Raw genomic sequence first — 16,662 nt, forward strand, 5'->3', positions numbered from 1 at the left:
CAGAAGAAGCCGCCCACAACCTCCGGGGATATGTGAAACAAGTATCCCAGCAAGCTTTGGGTTTCCCTGTCAGTCTTTACTGCTGCAGCAGTAAAGATGTAAGGAGAGGGAACCTCCCCCAAAAAGTCAGTTTTCCCCCATAATGTAAAAAGCATAGCCACCCTTTTTGTAATGTTAAAAATGTGATAAGGTCTGTTTTAACAGAAATAAGGCTAGTTTACAGGCCTCTGTAGCTCTAGCTGAAATTTCCAGACAGGTAATGATTACTTTATTCTTTATTGGATGGTTCTTGTTTCCATGCCAGCCAATTAAGACTAACACAGCACCGTAATGCAGTATGAATAGAAAATCTTGTTGCTCTATTGTATATCTGATCCGGTTTACCTTCACACTCTATAAGTCAATGATGATTAATATTATTACACAGTATTTATATAGTGCCGACATATTACGCAGCACTGTACAGAGTCCAACGTTATGTCACATATTGTCCCTCAAAGAGGCTCACAATCCAATGTCCTTACCATAGTCTTATGTCATTACCACAGTCTAAGGTCAATTTTGAGGGGAAGCCAATAACCTTAGCTGCATGTTTTTGAAATGTTGGAGGAAACCGGAGTACCCAGAGGAAACCCACGCAAACACATGGATGACCTGCAAACTCCATGCAGATAGTGTCTGGGCCAAGATTCAAACCTGGGACCCAGGCTGCAAAGGCCAGAGTGCTAACCACTGAGCCACCTTGCTGCCCATATTGTACAAATGCATTGTTAGTAGTTGGCCAGCTTTACATGCATTGCCCCATTATTATGATATGGTGGGGGAATACATACCAATGTCTAAACTATTCACACGTATGACGTTTCACTTTGTTGCTTTTACATTTCATTTAACATCGGCCAACGAGTAAATTAAAGTTTCATCTTTGTTTCCACAGATATGCTGTCAGCCCTGAGAATATTATCCTGTATGGTCAGAGCATCGGCACAGTTCCTACAGTAGACCTGGCCTCCCGCTACGAATGTGCAGCGGTTATACTGCATTCCCCTCTCATGTCTGGGCTGCGTGTTGCTTTTCCTGATACAAGGAAAACATACTGCTTTGATGCCTTTCCCAGGTAAGTGCCATTGCTTTGTTTATAATAGTTCAGTGTTGGCAGCCCTACTCTTTCTCATGCCAACTTTCACCGTTTTCAGTTCCATACAAATATCAACCAGTATGTTCAACTCAGTCAAAGAAAAAAACTGCTGTTGCAGTTTATTTTCATTGGACCCAAGCTTTAAGCTCTCTGTCAAAGTTTTTTCCAACTGTTTTCCATGGAGAACATGCAATCATGGTGTTCATCTGGTATGTGCTGCTTCTTTTTTATGTTGGTTGGTGATTCACACTGTAGGTTTATGGAAAGAAAGATCTCATGCTGTCTGCTGATGGATATGATATTTGAGTGCCCTAGCTCAAGACTGCATCATTGGCCTCATATATAAAAGGCTTTTTTTCTTTTCCCTATAGGGAAATGCATGTTTTAGTTGCTACTTCCCATATCCTTCTGCATACCTTCATGCAGTCCAGTTGAAAGTCTTATACCTTTTCTGATTTCGTTAAACCCAAACCCAAACTCAACTTTTTCTAGTTTACATAAAAGTGTAGACAGCCCTTATATATATATTAAACAAAAGGGTGCAGCCACCGCCCTCGATCAAGACTGAACGGGAGTTCAGAGCCTCCCGGAATAACTATATCATTCACCCCCGGAGGCTCTTGGTTGCTCCTTCTGAGCATGCCTGCATTTTTTCTACTAAGAGGAAAGAGATGACGATCTCGCACATGTGTAGTAAGATTGGCTCTTTTTTCCCCCCATTACAGCTGACTGCGTTGCCCGATCTCTCACCTGCACAGTGCGAGATCAGGCAGCGTATCAAGAAGATAAAACACAATTTTAAACTTTGTATTAATTACAGTTGCCAGGTCACACACATTGGCTGAAATGCAGACATCTAGTGGTACCTGTAATCCGTTTCTGTATCTATGTGGAGCAACTAGGACCCCCTGTTCACCCCTGGGAATGAGGTCTAGGAGTAGGAAAGGGCCCAGCTTAACGGATACTACAGGGTAAAAAAAAAAAAGCATGCCAGTGCATGATAGATCCTAAAAGGTTCTTGCTCTTACCCCTGATTTGCACCTGGATGTTTAGAATATACCACTGCAAATCGCTAGTCATGGGGTCCTCAGACTTTCTAAACATTGGTCTAGTTCTGTGGTCCCCGGGCCGCAGACTGGTGGTGGTTCGTGGGTGGTTAGGTGCCGCAAATGACAGGAGCTCCTTATCCTGGCTGTCATTGGGGAAGAATAATGCCCCATCATGTCGTTAAGGAGTAATGGTATCCCATTGTTAGTGTCATTGGTGGCAGTAGTGCCCCAAGGGATGGATAAATACCTCCCACAATGCAGTGGTAGGTGCCTATGTTGCCATTGGTCAAACTTGTTGGTAGCCCTGTGAAACCTGTGTCCATGGCCTGGACCATTGACTTCTGTGAAAGCTTCTGATGGCACGGTGGCTCCCTGAGCAAAAGACCCTTTTTATCCTTTCTTAACTTTGCTGAATCACTTTAATACCCACCTAAGCAGAAGTTGAAGCTCTGGATACCTAAGAAGCTTCACAGGAATATAGAGAACGGTCTCTGTTTTTATTGTTCATACGGACACCACATGTATTTGGCAAATTTTTAGGACCTAACAGGTTCATGTCAGGTCTGAAACATTTGTTTTGCTTTTGAATCATTTGGAATGCATATATTACAAACTAGTGTATGAAGCTAAAAAAAATGAATTGATGTGACCACAGACATACACCAAAGACCTGTTTCCCCTTATGGATTCCCACAGGTAAATAAGTTACTAATTAGGGACATAATGTTTCAGCAGCTTTACATTTTTTATAATAATTGTAAACAATGTGCATAGAATTGTTTGGATGATTATTATTGAGCCCCATGGTTTGTCAGTTTTCAATTATCTTCACTTTTCATGGTCTGGATGCTACATCTGGGAGGAAAATGTCCGCACATACTGCTGTTTAAATATTGCTTTCCCCAGAAGTCGGAAGCAGAGTTGGCCAAGGGAATGTTTCCAATTTTCACAAAATGCAAATATTGTTTAGCTGGAGCAAATGAAAACCAGTGGAAGAAATGCCACTGTTAAATAAAAAGTAACTTGGAGCAAAGATAACCAACTCCCGTCCTGCCAACTGCGTTACTCAACAGATTCAGCCTAGCAAAACAACTTGAAATGAACTTTTAATTGGAATTAAAATAGCATAATTTATAGAATATTCCATGAAGGATTTTTTTTTATACTTCCCCGCAAACCAATACCTTGGTGAACCTAAAGAGGTTTATAATACCTTTGGTAGTATTAGAACTCCTTAACCTTGTTACAGTTCATTCATTTGCTGTAATCTGCCTTACGGCGCCTCACAGCAAACACCTCCATCGCCTGCAACCTCCGCCTGTCTGGTGATGGTATCAGGGGAAAAAAAATTCTCCTGAACATATTGTGATTGTTTATATAGAAGTCTTTTATTGAAACTCATAGGTGAACATACAAGTTTCATAGTAAGATTTTATAGTGTGCAGTGTCTTCAAAATAAAGATCAAGGTCCAGGAAGCCCATAGAGGAAAACAGCCAATTTTATACTCGTTTTACAATCATGACAGCTGGATAGGCAATGCAACAAAATATAATGAATGGAAATTCTTCTTTACTGGCACAGCTGCTTTTAATATCTATAGCATTATGTAATATAGTATATTTACGGATAGTACTTATTGGAACCTAAGGTATTTAGAGTGATGCCACATCCCTATAATAATTGAATAGAAGAAAAAGAAACCACAGAATGGAACTTTTAAGGCATCATACAAACAATACTAACTCTAATGTAAAATGCTTGCAAATTTTATTAATCCATATTAAAAACAAACATTTAACCTATTAAAATCGCATATGATGCTGATAGTTAGTGATGACCTGATGTGTTCCGCAGAAAGAAATGTAGAATACTTTTGAATAACCTGAGCATGCAATGGGGCAGATCTGTCCAACCCAACACCTCTTCTTACATTTCACCCTTATGCAGATAAAAAAGCATAATGACTTAAGATGAGAGTCTGAGGAACCTTTGACATTTGATCTGTTCATCCAGCAGGGCCAAAGAGATCATAGAGCATCCCAAGTCCTTTACCATTCATGCACAGCAGCTAGGAGTTCTTCTGAAAAACCCGCGCAAGACACAATTTTGGAAATATATTCATTCGCTGTTTTACATTTGCAGGGTTTTTTTTTGCAAAAGAAAATGCTGTTTTAGGGTCCTATGGATTTCTGTAGGTATTGTACAGGATAACCTTAAGGGGATCAGTGATGACTTTGATTTTTTTTATGGCCTGGACCATGGGTTCATTATTGAAGTGGACCTATAGGCAAGTGTCTATTGACATTCTGGAGAAATGTCTTTAGAGTTCACAACAAAGGCGCTGAAATCTCAGCTTTTTTCCCCCCTTACTTTCTATGGATTTACAGCAGCAGTCGCCAACTGGAAAAATTTTTGATGGTCCATTGCTCTGTCCTCCGTATGGACACAACTCACCTACTCTCCTATCGCAGGCTCAGACCTGCTCGCTAAACAGCCTGGGGGCTCAGAGCCAGACTGGATACAACTTTTGTTGTGTCCACAGTCCTGCGCTACTGCCCCCCCCCCCTCCTTTTAGTGAAACATGGCTCCCCGCGCATGCCCAGTCCGAGTTCGGTAAATTTAGTGGTCAAGTCGGAAAGGTTGGCGAACACTGATTTAGAGAGTTATCAAGGCTGCTGGCCACCCAATGAAATCTGACTTGAGTCTGTTTTTGATATTTGAGGATGCATTACTCCAAAGTACATGCAGCTAGAGAGGTCAGTGATGGCTTGTAACGATCAATTACTGCCTGTTAAGAATGGAAATCCAAGGTCAGGATCCACACTCAGGAAGTTTAATAAAGTATAGTTTACAAAGCCACAGAATAACTGTTCTTGTACAAAAATCCTGGTCTGTATGTATCCATAGAGTCCCGGAGTTACATAGAGTCCTGTAGACACCCCTGGTCCAGGCTCCGGTACTATTTATTGAAATTGTGCAGTGAAATGTAATAAACCCTGTTTGTTCTCATATTAGAGTGCTCCTATTTATATTATGTGTTGGGGTTTGTTTCTTAACTTCTATTTCTTTCATTTTTTTTGTAGTATCGACAAAATCTCCAAGGTGACCTCTCCAGTGCTGATAATCCATGGAACAGAAGATGAAGTGATTGATTTTTCCCATGGCCTGGCAATGTATGAGCGCTGCCCACGTGCCGTAGAGCCGCTGTGGGTGGAAGGAGCGGGGCACAACGACATAGAGCTGTATGCACAATATCTAGAAAGACTAAAGCAGTTCATTTCTCATGAGCTGCCCAACTCCTGAGAGATTCCTTCAGTCTTACCTCAGTTACTGTGAATGGCAGGAGCGACGAGTCTCAGAAGACATGTCCACTTTGGTGCTGGGCAATCTCCTAACACTGCCCAAAGACACCCTCAATGGGGTTGAATAATGCTGATCAAGCATCCGGTGGCACCTAATTTTTTTTTTTCATTTTATTGTCCATGTGCTATCAGCTGCTGTAACTTAATGTCAGCCTTTAGAAGAGCCCGGGTGGATCCGGAACCTCTTTTTCTAGAGCACACTTTATATTCTGGAACATGTTTACACAGCACCATTTTACCACAGGTAAACCCAGTCGCAATAAGCTCTGGGTCAGTTGGCTTTGTTTTCTGGGTCTGATGTACAGCCTTACTTGATAATCCGAGCGTCTTCAACGGATATTTTTCTTTTCTTTAATTTTAACTTAATCAGGAGGAATTTGCTTATTGAGTTAATTGTATAATGTGGTATCTTTGGGGCATTTTTATGATTTGTAACTCTCTTAGGCGGGTTTTTTCAGATATTTATCCACTATAAATTATTTCACGTTTAATATCAATAAAGAAGACAAACGGAATAGAATTCATAGATCAATAATTGAACTCTTCTGAATGCCACTCATGGGATGTTTGTGTAAGCAAAATGTAACGTTAAAATAAACTGTAAATGTGAAAATGTATTTCTAGAAGAATGATCGACTTTCAACCGGCTTTCTTTTTGTGATTTGTTTTCTTTTTGTTGTTTTTTTTTTTCCACTGCTTTGTTCCTCGGTTTCTTTTCATGTATGTATTTTCAACACTAGAGTCTTATGGTTTCGTCTTAGTGTGTCATTTTTTTTCCTTTTTGTCCTTGGATAAAAAAAGCATTGACTGCTCTGTTTTTTAAACTACTTAAAGGGTTTTCTTAAGTTTTTATCCCTAACTTAATTTTTTTGCTATTATGTGATTTTTTTTACAATACTATCTGGGAGAAGAACGTTTCCGAAGAAAATCTAAATCCCCTTTGTAATATCTTTACCCTTTTTGACACTGGAAAGGCACAAATTAAAAGCTTATAGGGCAACACACTACATTTTCTGGTCTGTAAATTGAGTCTTTGCTGGGGGTATAAATGCTCAGTTGGTCTTTGGCTACAAAGGCCATAAGGGACTACTTTATACAATGCCTCCTGCAACAAAGAGGATTGTAGGCCTGAAATATACTGTGAGTCTAAGAATTTGTTTTGTCAAATGAACAAAATCTGCTCTGATTTTTTTCTTGTTGCTTGAGGACAGTATGTTGGAATAAAGAATGCATGGAACGGAACAATCGGTGGTGTTGAAGTTATTTCTGTCTATTGGGTTCCTTTTATGTTTGGGTGAAGTTGGCCACGATGAGCAACATTTCTATATCATTAAATTACATTCTGCTTGATGACCATAACGCACACCTTTTGACAATTGCAGCAAAACCATGTATGCTGTCTTGTAGCACTTAAGCATTTAAGCAGACCTATTATTAGATATCTATTCTCACTTACTTGCACTAGAATAGTGGTGCTGGCTGTGTCCGCTTGTATCCATAAATAATAAAATATCCATTATATGTATGGAAGTAGCCATCTTGTGTATGGCACTATTGGCATTGCCAACCGCACCTGACACCTTCTCCACCCACAGCCCTCCCACACTGCCCAGGCTCCGCACTTAGGCACTCCAACCAATCAAGAAGCCAGTTTGTGTTGTTTTTGGTTGGTTGGTATGTTCATTATATGTGACAGCATTGCTATATATTTTTCATGTAGCATCCAAAGACAGTTTGCTGCCCCCATAGACCTAATTTTAGGCACTTTAAGGCTTTTTTTACACCTGGAAAATGTCCAGGAAAAGCACATTGTTCAAATGGACTGTGCTGAGATCTGCTGTTCTGCTCTACTGTATCCTTTACCTAACCTGACTCTGTCTAAGGCACTGATGAGTGATAAGCGCTAGGATGACACAAATCCACTCCCACCAATATTGTCGGCCTCCAGACCACTCCCATTACATATCATACAACTCAAAACCACACCCACAGGGCCACCCATGAATTGAGGCAACACCCACAAACATTCTTGCAGCTTCCAGGACACTGCTGTGGCGATGGGGGCCTCGGGTGGGCCAGAAAGAAGATTTCTCAAAAAAAGTAGGTACTTTTTTTTTTTTTTTTTTTTTGTCACAAAATGTTTGATCTGCAGATAACAGAAAATCTCATTGGATGGAATTTTTTTTTTTTTTTTTTTGTAGGCAACAACACAAGCTGCTTGAATAGAACTTGGGCTTATGATACACAAAAGCCCAAGTTGCATACTTTAGTTTAGGTCCACTTCAAGATATTCACAGGTGCTATAAGCTTTGGTATAGCCATATTTTACATACTAAACTTGCTTTAGACTCCTACAACGAGAATTGTCTGGTTTGGATTCAGACTCTTGGACAATGACATTTATTTAATCAAAAAACTTTAGCGGCCTCTTTAGGCACCACTTAGGATATACTACAAAGTAAATACTTTATTATCCTGTCATATATTTCAATTCATCTTCATGTCATTATTTTCATTCCTTCCGCTCCTGTGTCTGCTCCCTAATGCTGGCTGTTGTGCATTTCATGCATTTTAATGGTAAATTACGGTTTTAACAAGGATATGAGGTTTAAAGAAACTGTTTTTTTAAGTGGTGGCTGAAAAGTCCTGTAATGTGTTTTGATTAAATAAATACGGTTTATTATGGTTGGATATGGCATCGTACACACACACTATAGTTTTTTCAGCATAAAATATCGTAGAAAATGACCCCCGCAGTCTGTAATAGTGGGCACTTTTTTTATACATTTATGGACAGATATAGATAAGAACCTCCTTTTTCTTGTTTGGTATAATCTTACTTTGTATCACCCAGCCTCAGAGTTCTACAATTGGGCAAATAGAAAAGTGTTTTTTTTTTTTTTGTTTTTGTTTTTTTAAGGCAAACATCTCGGTGACAAATTTAAAACAGATTCAACAAATTTGCCAACCATTTTATAATACAATGACATTAAGATTCAACTGACTCGAAGCTCGACACGTTTCCCCTTTCCTAGGCTTTCTCTGGGGAATGTGAGATTGTACTATATATATTGGTGTAATAGAACAGTACAAATTAGATAGAATTGTTATATTAGGCCAAAAAAGGACAATATTAAATGTATCTTTAACACTATGCTTCAATTCATATATGTAGAGAGACAAAATGTATGTACAAAAAAAAAATATATGTCTGCATCTATCTATCTATCTAGATATATAGATATATAGTAATAAATGGCTTCAACTGTGGATTCCTTTGGCCATTTTGTAAAAGCCTCTGTCCTAAATTCACCTAAAATTGACACAGGCTGCGAACCGCTGTAATACATTTTAATTAAATTTCATTTTTTGACTTTATTAACACAGAACCATAAATCTCCTGCTATGATGCCACACTTGTAGTGTATAGTCTGCATTTAAAGAATTGGGGTGTCGTCATGCAAACAATGCAATACATATTAAAGCTGGGGTGCCCTGCACTTTTTTGGCTTGCAAGTCAAAATTATTTAGCAACAATAAAACGTAGGACTTCTATAACTCCTATGCGCAGTAGAGTTTATTTTGAAAGGCAGGGCTCCGTGATCTACTCGCCTTTCCTTTGCAATCCACCTGTTGGGCACCCCTATATTAAAGTATGTGTCACAACTCGCATGATACAAAAATGTCTTTAAAAGTACCCTGAATTATACAGAACGTAAGCTGTGCACATGCAGTATTCTATCTGTAGAAATGTAGTGCTGCTCCACATATTCTAGCAATATTCTGCAGATTCCCACTCAGGGAATTCAATGTGTAAATTATTGCAGTTCAGTACAACTCTAGAGACATTACATGGGGCCCTACAGCTTGCGCTGTTCTTGGAATTTCTCTTCTTAGCTGAGTGGCCATGCAGTGTTATAAATCTATTTCCACCCTTTTATACTGGAATAATGGACATTAGAAACTGATATAGGTTGTGTTTCACATATGGGGATGATATATCAAAGCTGGTTCATTCTTTTGGAGATATGACAGTGGAGATCTGGTTGCAGAGTCCTTCATTGTTTTGTCCCTGCATGTATAAACATTTAAAGAGATCCCATAAAATTCAAAGCATTTTCCTAAAAGCAAACCTAAACCTTTTGCTTAAAAATTGCCAGCAGGCAGCTCCTTCATTGCAGAAAGGACAGGTGCTGTTATTATCGTTAATATGAAATACTCTTACCTGCCTGATCATTATTGTTTACATGCTCACCTGTCCCTGTTCTATCATGGATGCCACCATCTTATCTTTCTGTTTCCAATCTTGCACATGTGTAGCTTAGCATTTAGGCAGGTAAGTGGGTTTTATTGCCGAAGGGTCCTGTCTGATTGCAAGTTTTTTGCAGAACTATAGTTTCAATTTAAACTTTTTTAGCCTACCTGGTGGGTAGCTCAACTTTCATCCAGATACTACTGTGCAGTGCACCAGCCTTGTCCCTCATATTTGTAGTTTGGTGATGCTGGAAATCATCCCTCTATTACATACAGAAAACCTGGTATGAAAAAAAAAATAAATGTAGATTTTACATATCAAGAAGTCTATTCCCTTTTCTGTATTTGTTGCAATGCAGTATTCTCCCCAGAATTTATTTTAAGCCTGGTGGGAAGAAGCAGTAAATGGATGGTGGGCTCTGTATTGTGACCCAACTTTTCAGTAACTACCAAAAAACAGCCGGGAGTTTACTGAAAAGTGCTGGGTGGTTCGCCCAGCTAAAGGACTGGAGAGAACACTGCAATGTTAGGGCACAGTTGAACGTTCTTCACAGTTTCTGGAATGTCCATTTTAAAATATCTGTTGGGTCAGCCTATGGTCATGACTGGTCATCCAAACTCTGCACGGCGGATTCTCAGCACACACTGACTCTCTGAATACCACTATTTAGACCATCTAAATACTATTAATATGGCTGCCTGTGCAAACTTTGACATGCCTGGTAGGACAAATGGGGGGCATAGGCAATTTAAACAATATGCTTGATTGGCAGAGAAGGACGCATGAATCTATTTTTTAAGGATTGTGCAAGGTTTTATTGAAAAGATTTTTATACAATAAACATTCAGTAAGTAAGATATTGAAGTAGACAGCATTAAAGAGCAAATATGTCAGAAAATTGACATAAAATATTACTGTTACATAAAACAAGCAATAATATAGCAACAGATATATGCTTTTCATCATAATGGCCACCAATGTAACCAAAGGGTTTTTGAGACAGATTGCTGTTTCTGAACCCCTAATGTAAGGTCTATCAAGGATAAACAAGGAAAAGCAGGGGTCTGCCAATAAGAAAGGTAACATAGTATAGAGAAGGAACCTAAAGGGGGAATCCACCTGAGAGATATCGCTAGAGTTTAAACCAAAACTATGACTTGGTTTGCAGAGTAGCATTTGGAACTCTAGAAAGGTTAGCTATACAGTCCATGTCTCCATATAGGTAGAAAACCAATCGTAAGGCTGTGCAGTCCGATACTCATTGTGTTTATACAAGATGATTAGTCCACCCGCTCTATAAGTGTAGGAATCATAGCTGATACCTTGTATTGTGAGTTTTATTGAAACATTGAAGGCAATCGCTTGCAAGCTTCAGCTTGGGCACCTACTTGCTATAAAGAGCTAAAAAGGGAATACTGATGTATCTGAAGCATAGATTCCATCCCTTCCCAGTGTTGGAGTTGATTCACTTTTCTCTTTGTTAACATAATACTGCAGATTTTTTGATGAAATGATTTATGCAATGTCATACATTAGGAGTGAATCTGCCTTTCATACCTGCTGGAAACTGCCTTTCATCTTGTGTTAGTTGACATTACTTTGACTGTACTAGACCTCACATCATCTTCAGCATCCAGGTCCATTGGAGTAGGGTTTGACCGGAGCACTCTTACATGGACATGTTGGTAGAAGTTTAAGGTAATTAGTGGAGTCTAGCAGTCTCCCTTTTGTTGTGGCGATGCCTTCTCAATTCCAGGTATGGGATTGGGTATGACAGTATTCTCCCCAAAATTTTTTTTATGCTGGTTGGGAAGAAATTGTAGGTGGGTGCCAGCCCCTGTATTGTGACCACCCAAAAACAGCCAGGTGGTTACTGAAAAGTGCTTGGCGGTGTGCCCGGCTAAAAGGGGCTGGGGAGGACACTCCATAGCTATATAAAAACTTTTGAAGAAAGATGTCTAATCTAAGTTTTTATTTTGAAGATGCAAATAAAAAGTGGTGTGGTATGACCAAAATCTGTCTCTCAACCAGGGTTCCTCCAGAGGTTCTTTAAGCAATTTGTGCCTCTCAGGTCAGTTTAAGTGACAATGATCTTTATGGTTTTGTGGAGGGTGACATTTTTCCTAATAGCCAACAAGACATCCAGCCCATTACCAGCCAACTAGTACTGTGAGCTGTGGATATAGTAATTATAGCAGGGGTTCCCTGAAGACCTGATAAGTATTTTAAGGGTTCCTCCATTAAAAAGGTCAAGAAACACTGCCTGAGCTTCCACTGACCTGTACATCAAGGTTTTTGCATAAGGGGTCATGTTCTGCACCATACTTCCATTTTACAGTCATGGGATTTCAGGTATGCTTTACATTTAATGATACGGGACAGATTGCTTATGCTTATTGCTAAAATTCCTCAAACACTCAAGCACAGCTCAAAAAAAAATTCACTTGCCAAGGATTTTTTAATATATTTATTGTATTTCACGTCTCTTGAATCTAAAAAGGACATCAGTTCCATTGAATTGGCTTTAGGAATCGGAATAGACAATTTTACCAACATCACATGTTAACACAGCATATTACTATCAATCTTTATTTAAAATGATGTTTTGCCTTGCATATATTAAATGTAGCAATATTTTCATGGAACCTCTCCCTCCACTACACATAAAGTTGGGATTAATGAAGCAATTTGTTAGAGCTCTGAACAAGGACAGTGATTGCTTCAAATACATTTGTAGATTCTTCCCCGGATTGAGTACTGAAAAGAACTTCTTGGGTAACTATACAGCACAAAATTATGAAGAACTGGTACAAAACTTGCTCCTAAACTTTAAAAATGTGGGTGCTACTATGAGCATAAAGGTACAACTATCTCCACAGCAATTTGCAAAAAAAAAAACCTTGGCGATTTCAGTGAGGAATAAGGGGAGAGGTTCCATCAAGATATAAAGATGATGGAAGAAAGATATCAGGGCCAATGGGAAAGACACATGATGGCAAACCACTGCTGGAGCCTTCAACGTGATTGTCCTGATCATCAGCATAAAAGGATATCATACAAACTGAATTTTTCAATGACTTTTTGTGATAAGTTCTGTAAATATACTGAATATAGAATATATTGACATTAAGTATTTCAAAAATGTAATTTTGTATTTGTAGGCATATCTAGTTTAATTTTGCTTAATTTTCATGTTTCATTAGTTTTCTATGAGGTTATTATTGAGGTCATTATTTCAAAAACTAGAGCCAATCTAGCAAAATGTCAGATTTGGAATCTGTGCATCAAACATAAAATGACTTTAATCTGTTTGGCAGGAAAATGTTTGTTGACCAGTGTTATCATTTACAGACAGAAAAAGAGAAAACTGTAGGAAAGAACTTCCCAATAGACCATACAAGGATTAGGCAAACACTTATTTCTCTACCCCCCTGAACACTTCCTATTGTTTGGGAGCTAGGCTGAGGACATCATATGGACCGTCACCTTCTGCAATTCCAAGAGAGAATTAAAATCTTAATAACAACCAGTCCCATGATCTGTAGCCATGATATTCTGTAAAGAAAAATTCTTTCCATAGAAAAACCACACAGACATATGATTTTAGTAAGAATCATGTGAAAATTGTTTCTCTTTTCCCATGTGAGTTATAGCATTTTATGGTAATAAACGATTGGGATGTATTAATTTCTTTATATAAAAGAACACTAACATCATAAGACTGGTATAAATACAAAACATGTTAAGGACAAAGGAACGACTAATCCATTTATACAGATTAGAAACTATAGAAACACTCAACCTATTTAAAATAAATATACAAATCTATATTTCCAGATCCTGCATCCTCATGTAGACAAATATTAAACCATGACAGCAGTGCCAGTCTTCATAAATTGCCACAAGGACCCTATTGGCATTAACACCACCCATTCGTTAATTGAAAACTGTAAGCCTAAAAATATTACGATTGCACAAACATGCCAAAGCTTATTGGATTATAGTGATTGGGTATATGTATATATTTTAATATATAGTAGGACCTCGCTTATCCGGCACCCAAGGGGTATGGCCAATTCCGGATAAGTGTAGTTTCTGGTTAACTGAGGTTACTCTAAAACTGAGGTTTCTCAGCCACAGAGAGACTTGTCCCCAATAACCTCTAGCGCTGAATGGCTGAGAAAAGGGAAACCCTGATGACGCTTGAGCTGTCATCAGAGTTTTGCTTTTCTCAGTCAATCACGGAACGGATCAATCAGCGGAGCTCTCCTGATTGCTCCCGCAGCCCTGGTTAAGCTGTGGTATGTGTTCTTGGAACACATGCCAAATCTCTGCTAGGGCTTCAGGAGCAATCAAGAAAATGGAGCTGTCGGGTGCCGGTTATCTGAGTTTTCCGGTTTTCTAAGTTCCGAATTACCAGGGTTCTACTGTATTTATAGTGTCATCCAATAATTCACAATAAGTTGAATACACAAACAGCATGAAGATAGATGCATTGTTTAATCTATTTTTGCCCATTTTTTTCGAAGGCCAATAAGATGGACATTGACAGTCAGGTGTAGACTGACTCTTATGTGATCTGATATTTGCATATTATTAAAGTCATAGTTTATTTTCTATTTATTTTGTTGCAACAAAATCAACTCCTAATGAAACTTAGGGACTTGCCAGCACCCTAAGTTTTCCAGAATGCTTAGGGCTCATCACATGGTCAATGGGTGAATATCTCCTGAAGCTTGAACTGGGTAACGTCTCTTTTCTCTACTCCTACATCTCACCATATTCACCCTCTCAAGGTCAGCTTTAATGGCTTTGAGAATGTCTCTTTAAGAGACAGCCAAGAGATTGCATTGGGTGTGGTAAGTAGTTCCTCTCCTGGTATTAATATTATACAGTATTTATATAGCGCCATCATATTATGCAGCGCTCTACAAAGTCCATAGTCATGTGATTAGCTGTTCCTCAAAGGAGCTCACAATCTAATGTCCCTACCATAGTCATATGCCAGTAATACAGTCTAAGGTATTTTTTGAGGGAAAGCCAATTACCCTAACTGCATGTTTTTGGGATGTGGGAATAAACCGGAGTACCTGGAGGAAACCCAAACCCGGGGAGAACCTGCAAACTCCATGCAGATGGAGCCCTGGCCAAGATTGGAACCTGGGACCCAGCACTGCAAAGGTCGGAGTGCTAACCACTGAACCAACCATGCTGTATCACACGAAGGACTTCACATAATATTGTCAAGACATCGAGTGGACTGGTGCAGCAATGCTTGGATGGAAAATGTTAATGGTGAGCAGTTGTTCTTCCTGGGTGTATGTTGAGTATTAATTCTCAGATTGTCCTAAAAAGAAGGCTGGTAACAGGTTTGCTGCATAGAAGGTCCTTCAAGGTGGGTGCTCACCAGTGTTTTATCCTTCCCCCTGGTGTGTAAGGTCCAGACTAAAGGCCCTTCCCCAGTGCACACAGCCTTGGCCAACAAAACATGGAGCGCCTCGTTATAGGAAGTAATACAAGTCAGGACCTGCCTCTTACACAGAAGTGTGGGGTTCCTCTCAGGACTCGGTGGTTGTTGCTACATAATCAGCTCCTAATAAAGTGTAGAGACTTACCAGCATCCTGAGACTTCCAGAATCCATAGGGCTCCCTATCAGATAGTCAATAGATGACCTAAACTGAAGCCTGAACCAAGTAACTTCCCTTTTTCTACTGCCTGTATCACCACCTATATATGCCTAAACTTCTGGGCAATTTGTGACTTTCATTACCTCCTCTAACAAGGCACTACATGACTTTTTGGCCAATTGCTGTGTGCAGTGCTGGGTTCCTCTCAGGAACTCTCTCATTGGTTGAGGGAAGTTTACTATATCTGCACTTTATTGGTCTCTGCTAACACAATAGGACGTTCCGTTTGTCAGCCACACATCCCAATGTGCTACAATGCATCCCAACCCACTGCAGTTCATAATAAGAACGTCAATTGAAAAAAAAAAACAGTGTTGCCTGAGTTGGACTGGCAAGCTGAGCTTAAGTACGTTAAGTCTCATTAACGCCGAGATCATGGAATAAGTGCAACAACCCAACGCTGCTTAGATTAAAGCTTCTTACTGTTATGTATTATCTGTGGAAAGTCACAATGTGCCTGTAGGGCCACTATATAAACCAGCTACTGAAAGTTAGTGTTGCTTGCCTATTAGGAAGTCTATAGCAGTAAACATGAATTCGGCAGCCAGACTCATCCATTCTTCCCACCACTCCTCTTCTGCTGCCTCTCCTTGTAGTTCTCTTCATTGGCTTCCATTTTTCCTTAGAATCAAATCCAAGCTCCTGGGCTTTCCTTCAAATTCCTCCACAGTTCTTGCCCCACTTAGCTTTCTGACCTGGTAAAAAAAATACCCCCCTAGCCGCTCTCTTCACTCCTACTAATGACTTCCTCACTCATAACCTCATCACATGCACAGCTCCAAGACTTTTCTAGAGATGCCCCGACTCCCTGGAATGGTCTTCTTTATCCTGTTTGGCTTGCTCCTACTTTCTGCTCATTTAAAAGAGCCCTAAAACCCAATGCTTCAACCTTACCTACCTGTCTTCTTCTGTCTCTTAAACCCTCACTACTTCCCACCATTCCATATCCCCCCTCCTATTGTGCATTACTTCCCCGCCTCTTAGATTGTAAGCTCTTCTGGGCAGGGTCCTCTCCTCCTCCTGTGTCACTGTCTGTATCTGTCTGTCATTTGCAACCCCTTTTTATTGTACAGCGCTGTGTTTTATGTTGGTGCTATATAAATACCTGTCTAATATTTATATTAACAATGGCAGAGTTTCCTTTCCCTGATTGATAGGCCTCTTCAGAC

General features: G+C 39.6%; 1 protein-coding gene across 1 annotated transcript in view; it reads left to right on the forward strand.

The window, feature by feature from the left end:
- Window positions 1-6,795, forward strand: part of ABHD17C (abhydrolase domain containing 17C, depalmitoylase) — a 32,496-nt gene extending 25,701 nt beyond the window's left edge. The window contains exons 2-3 of the mRNA XM_072402728.1: window positions 938-1,117; window positions 5,272-6,795. Coding sequence (XP_072258829.1) covers window positions 938-1,117; window positions 5,272-5,491 — 400 coding nt within the window. The 3' untranslated portion in view covers window positions 5,492-6,795. The remainder of the gene's footprint in view (window positions 1-937; window positions 1,118-5,271) is intronic.
- Window positions 6,796-16,662: the final 9,867 nt, after the last annotated feature.

The sequence above is a fragment of the Pyxicephalus adspersus genome, chromosome 2 (genome assembly GCF_032062135.1).
Source record: "Pyxicephalus adspersus chromosome 2, UCB_Pads_2.0, whole genome shotgun sequence".
NCBI classification, from domain to species: Eukaryota; Metazoa; Chordata; class Amphibia; order Anura; family Pyxicephalidae; genus Pyxicephalus; species Pyxicephalus adspersus.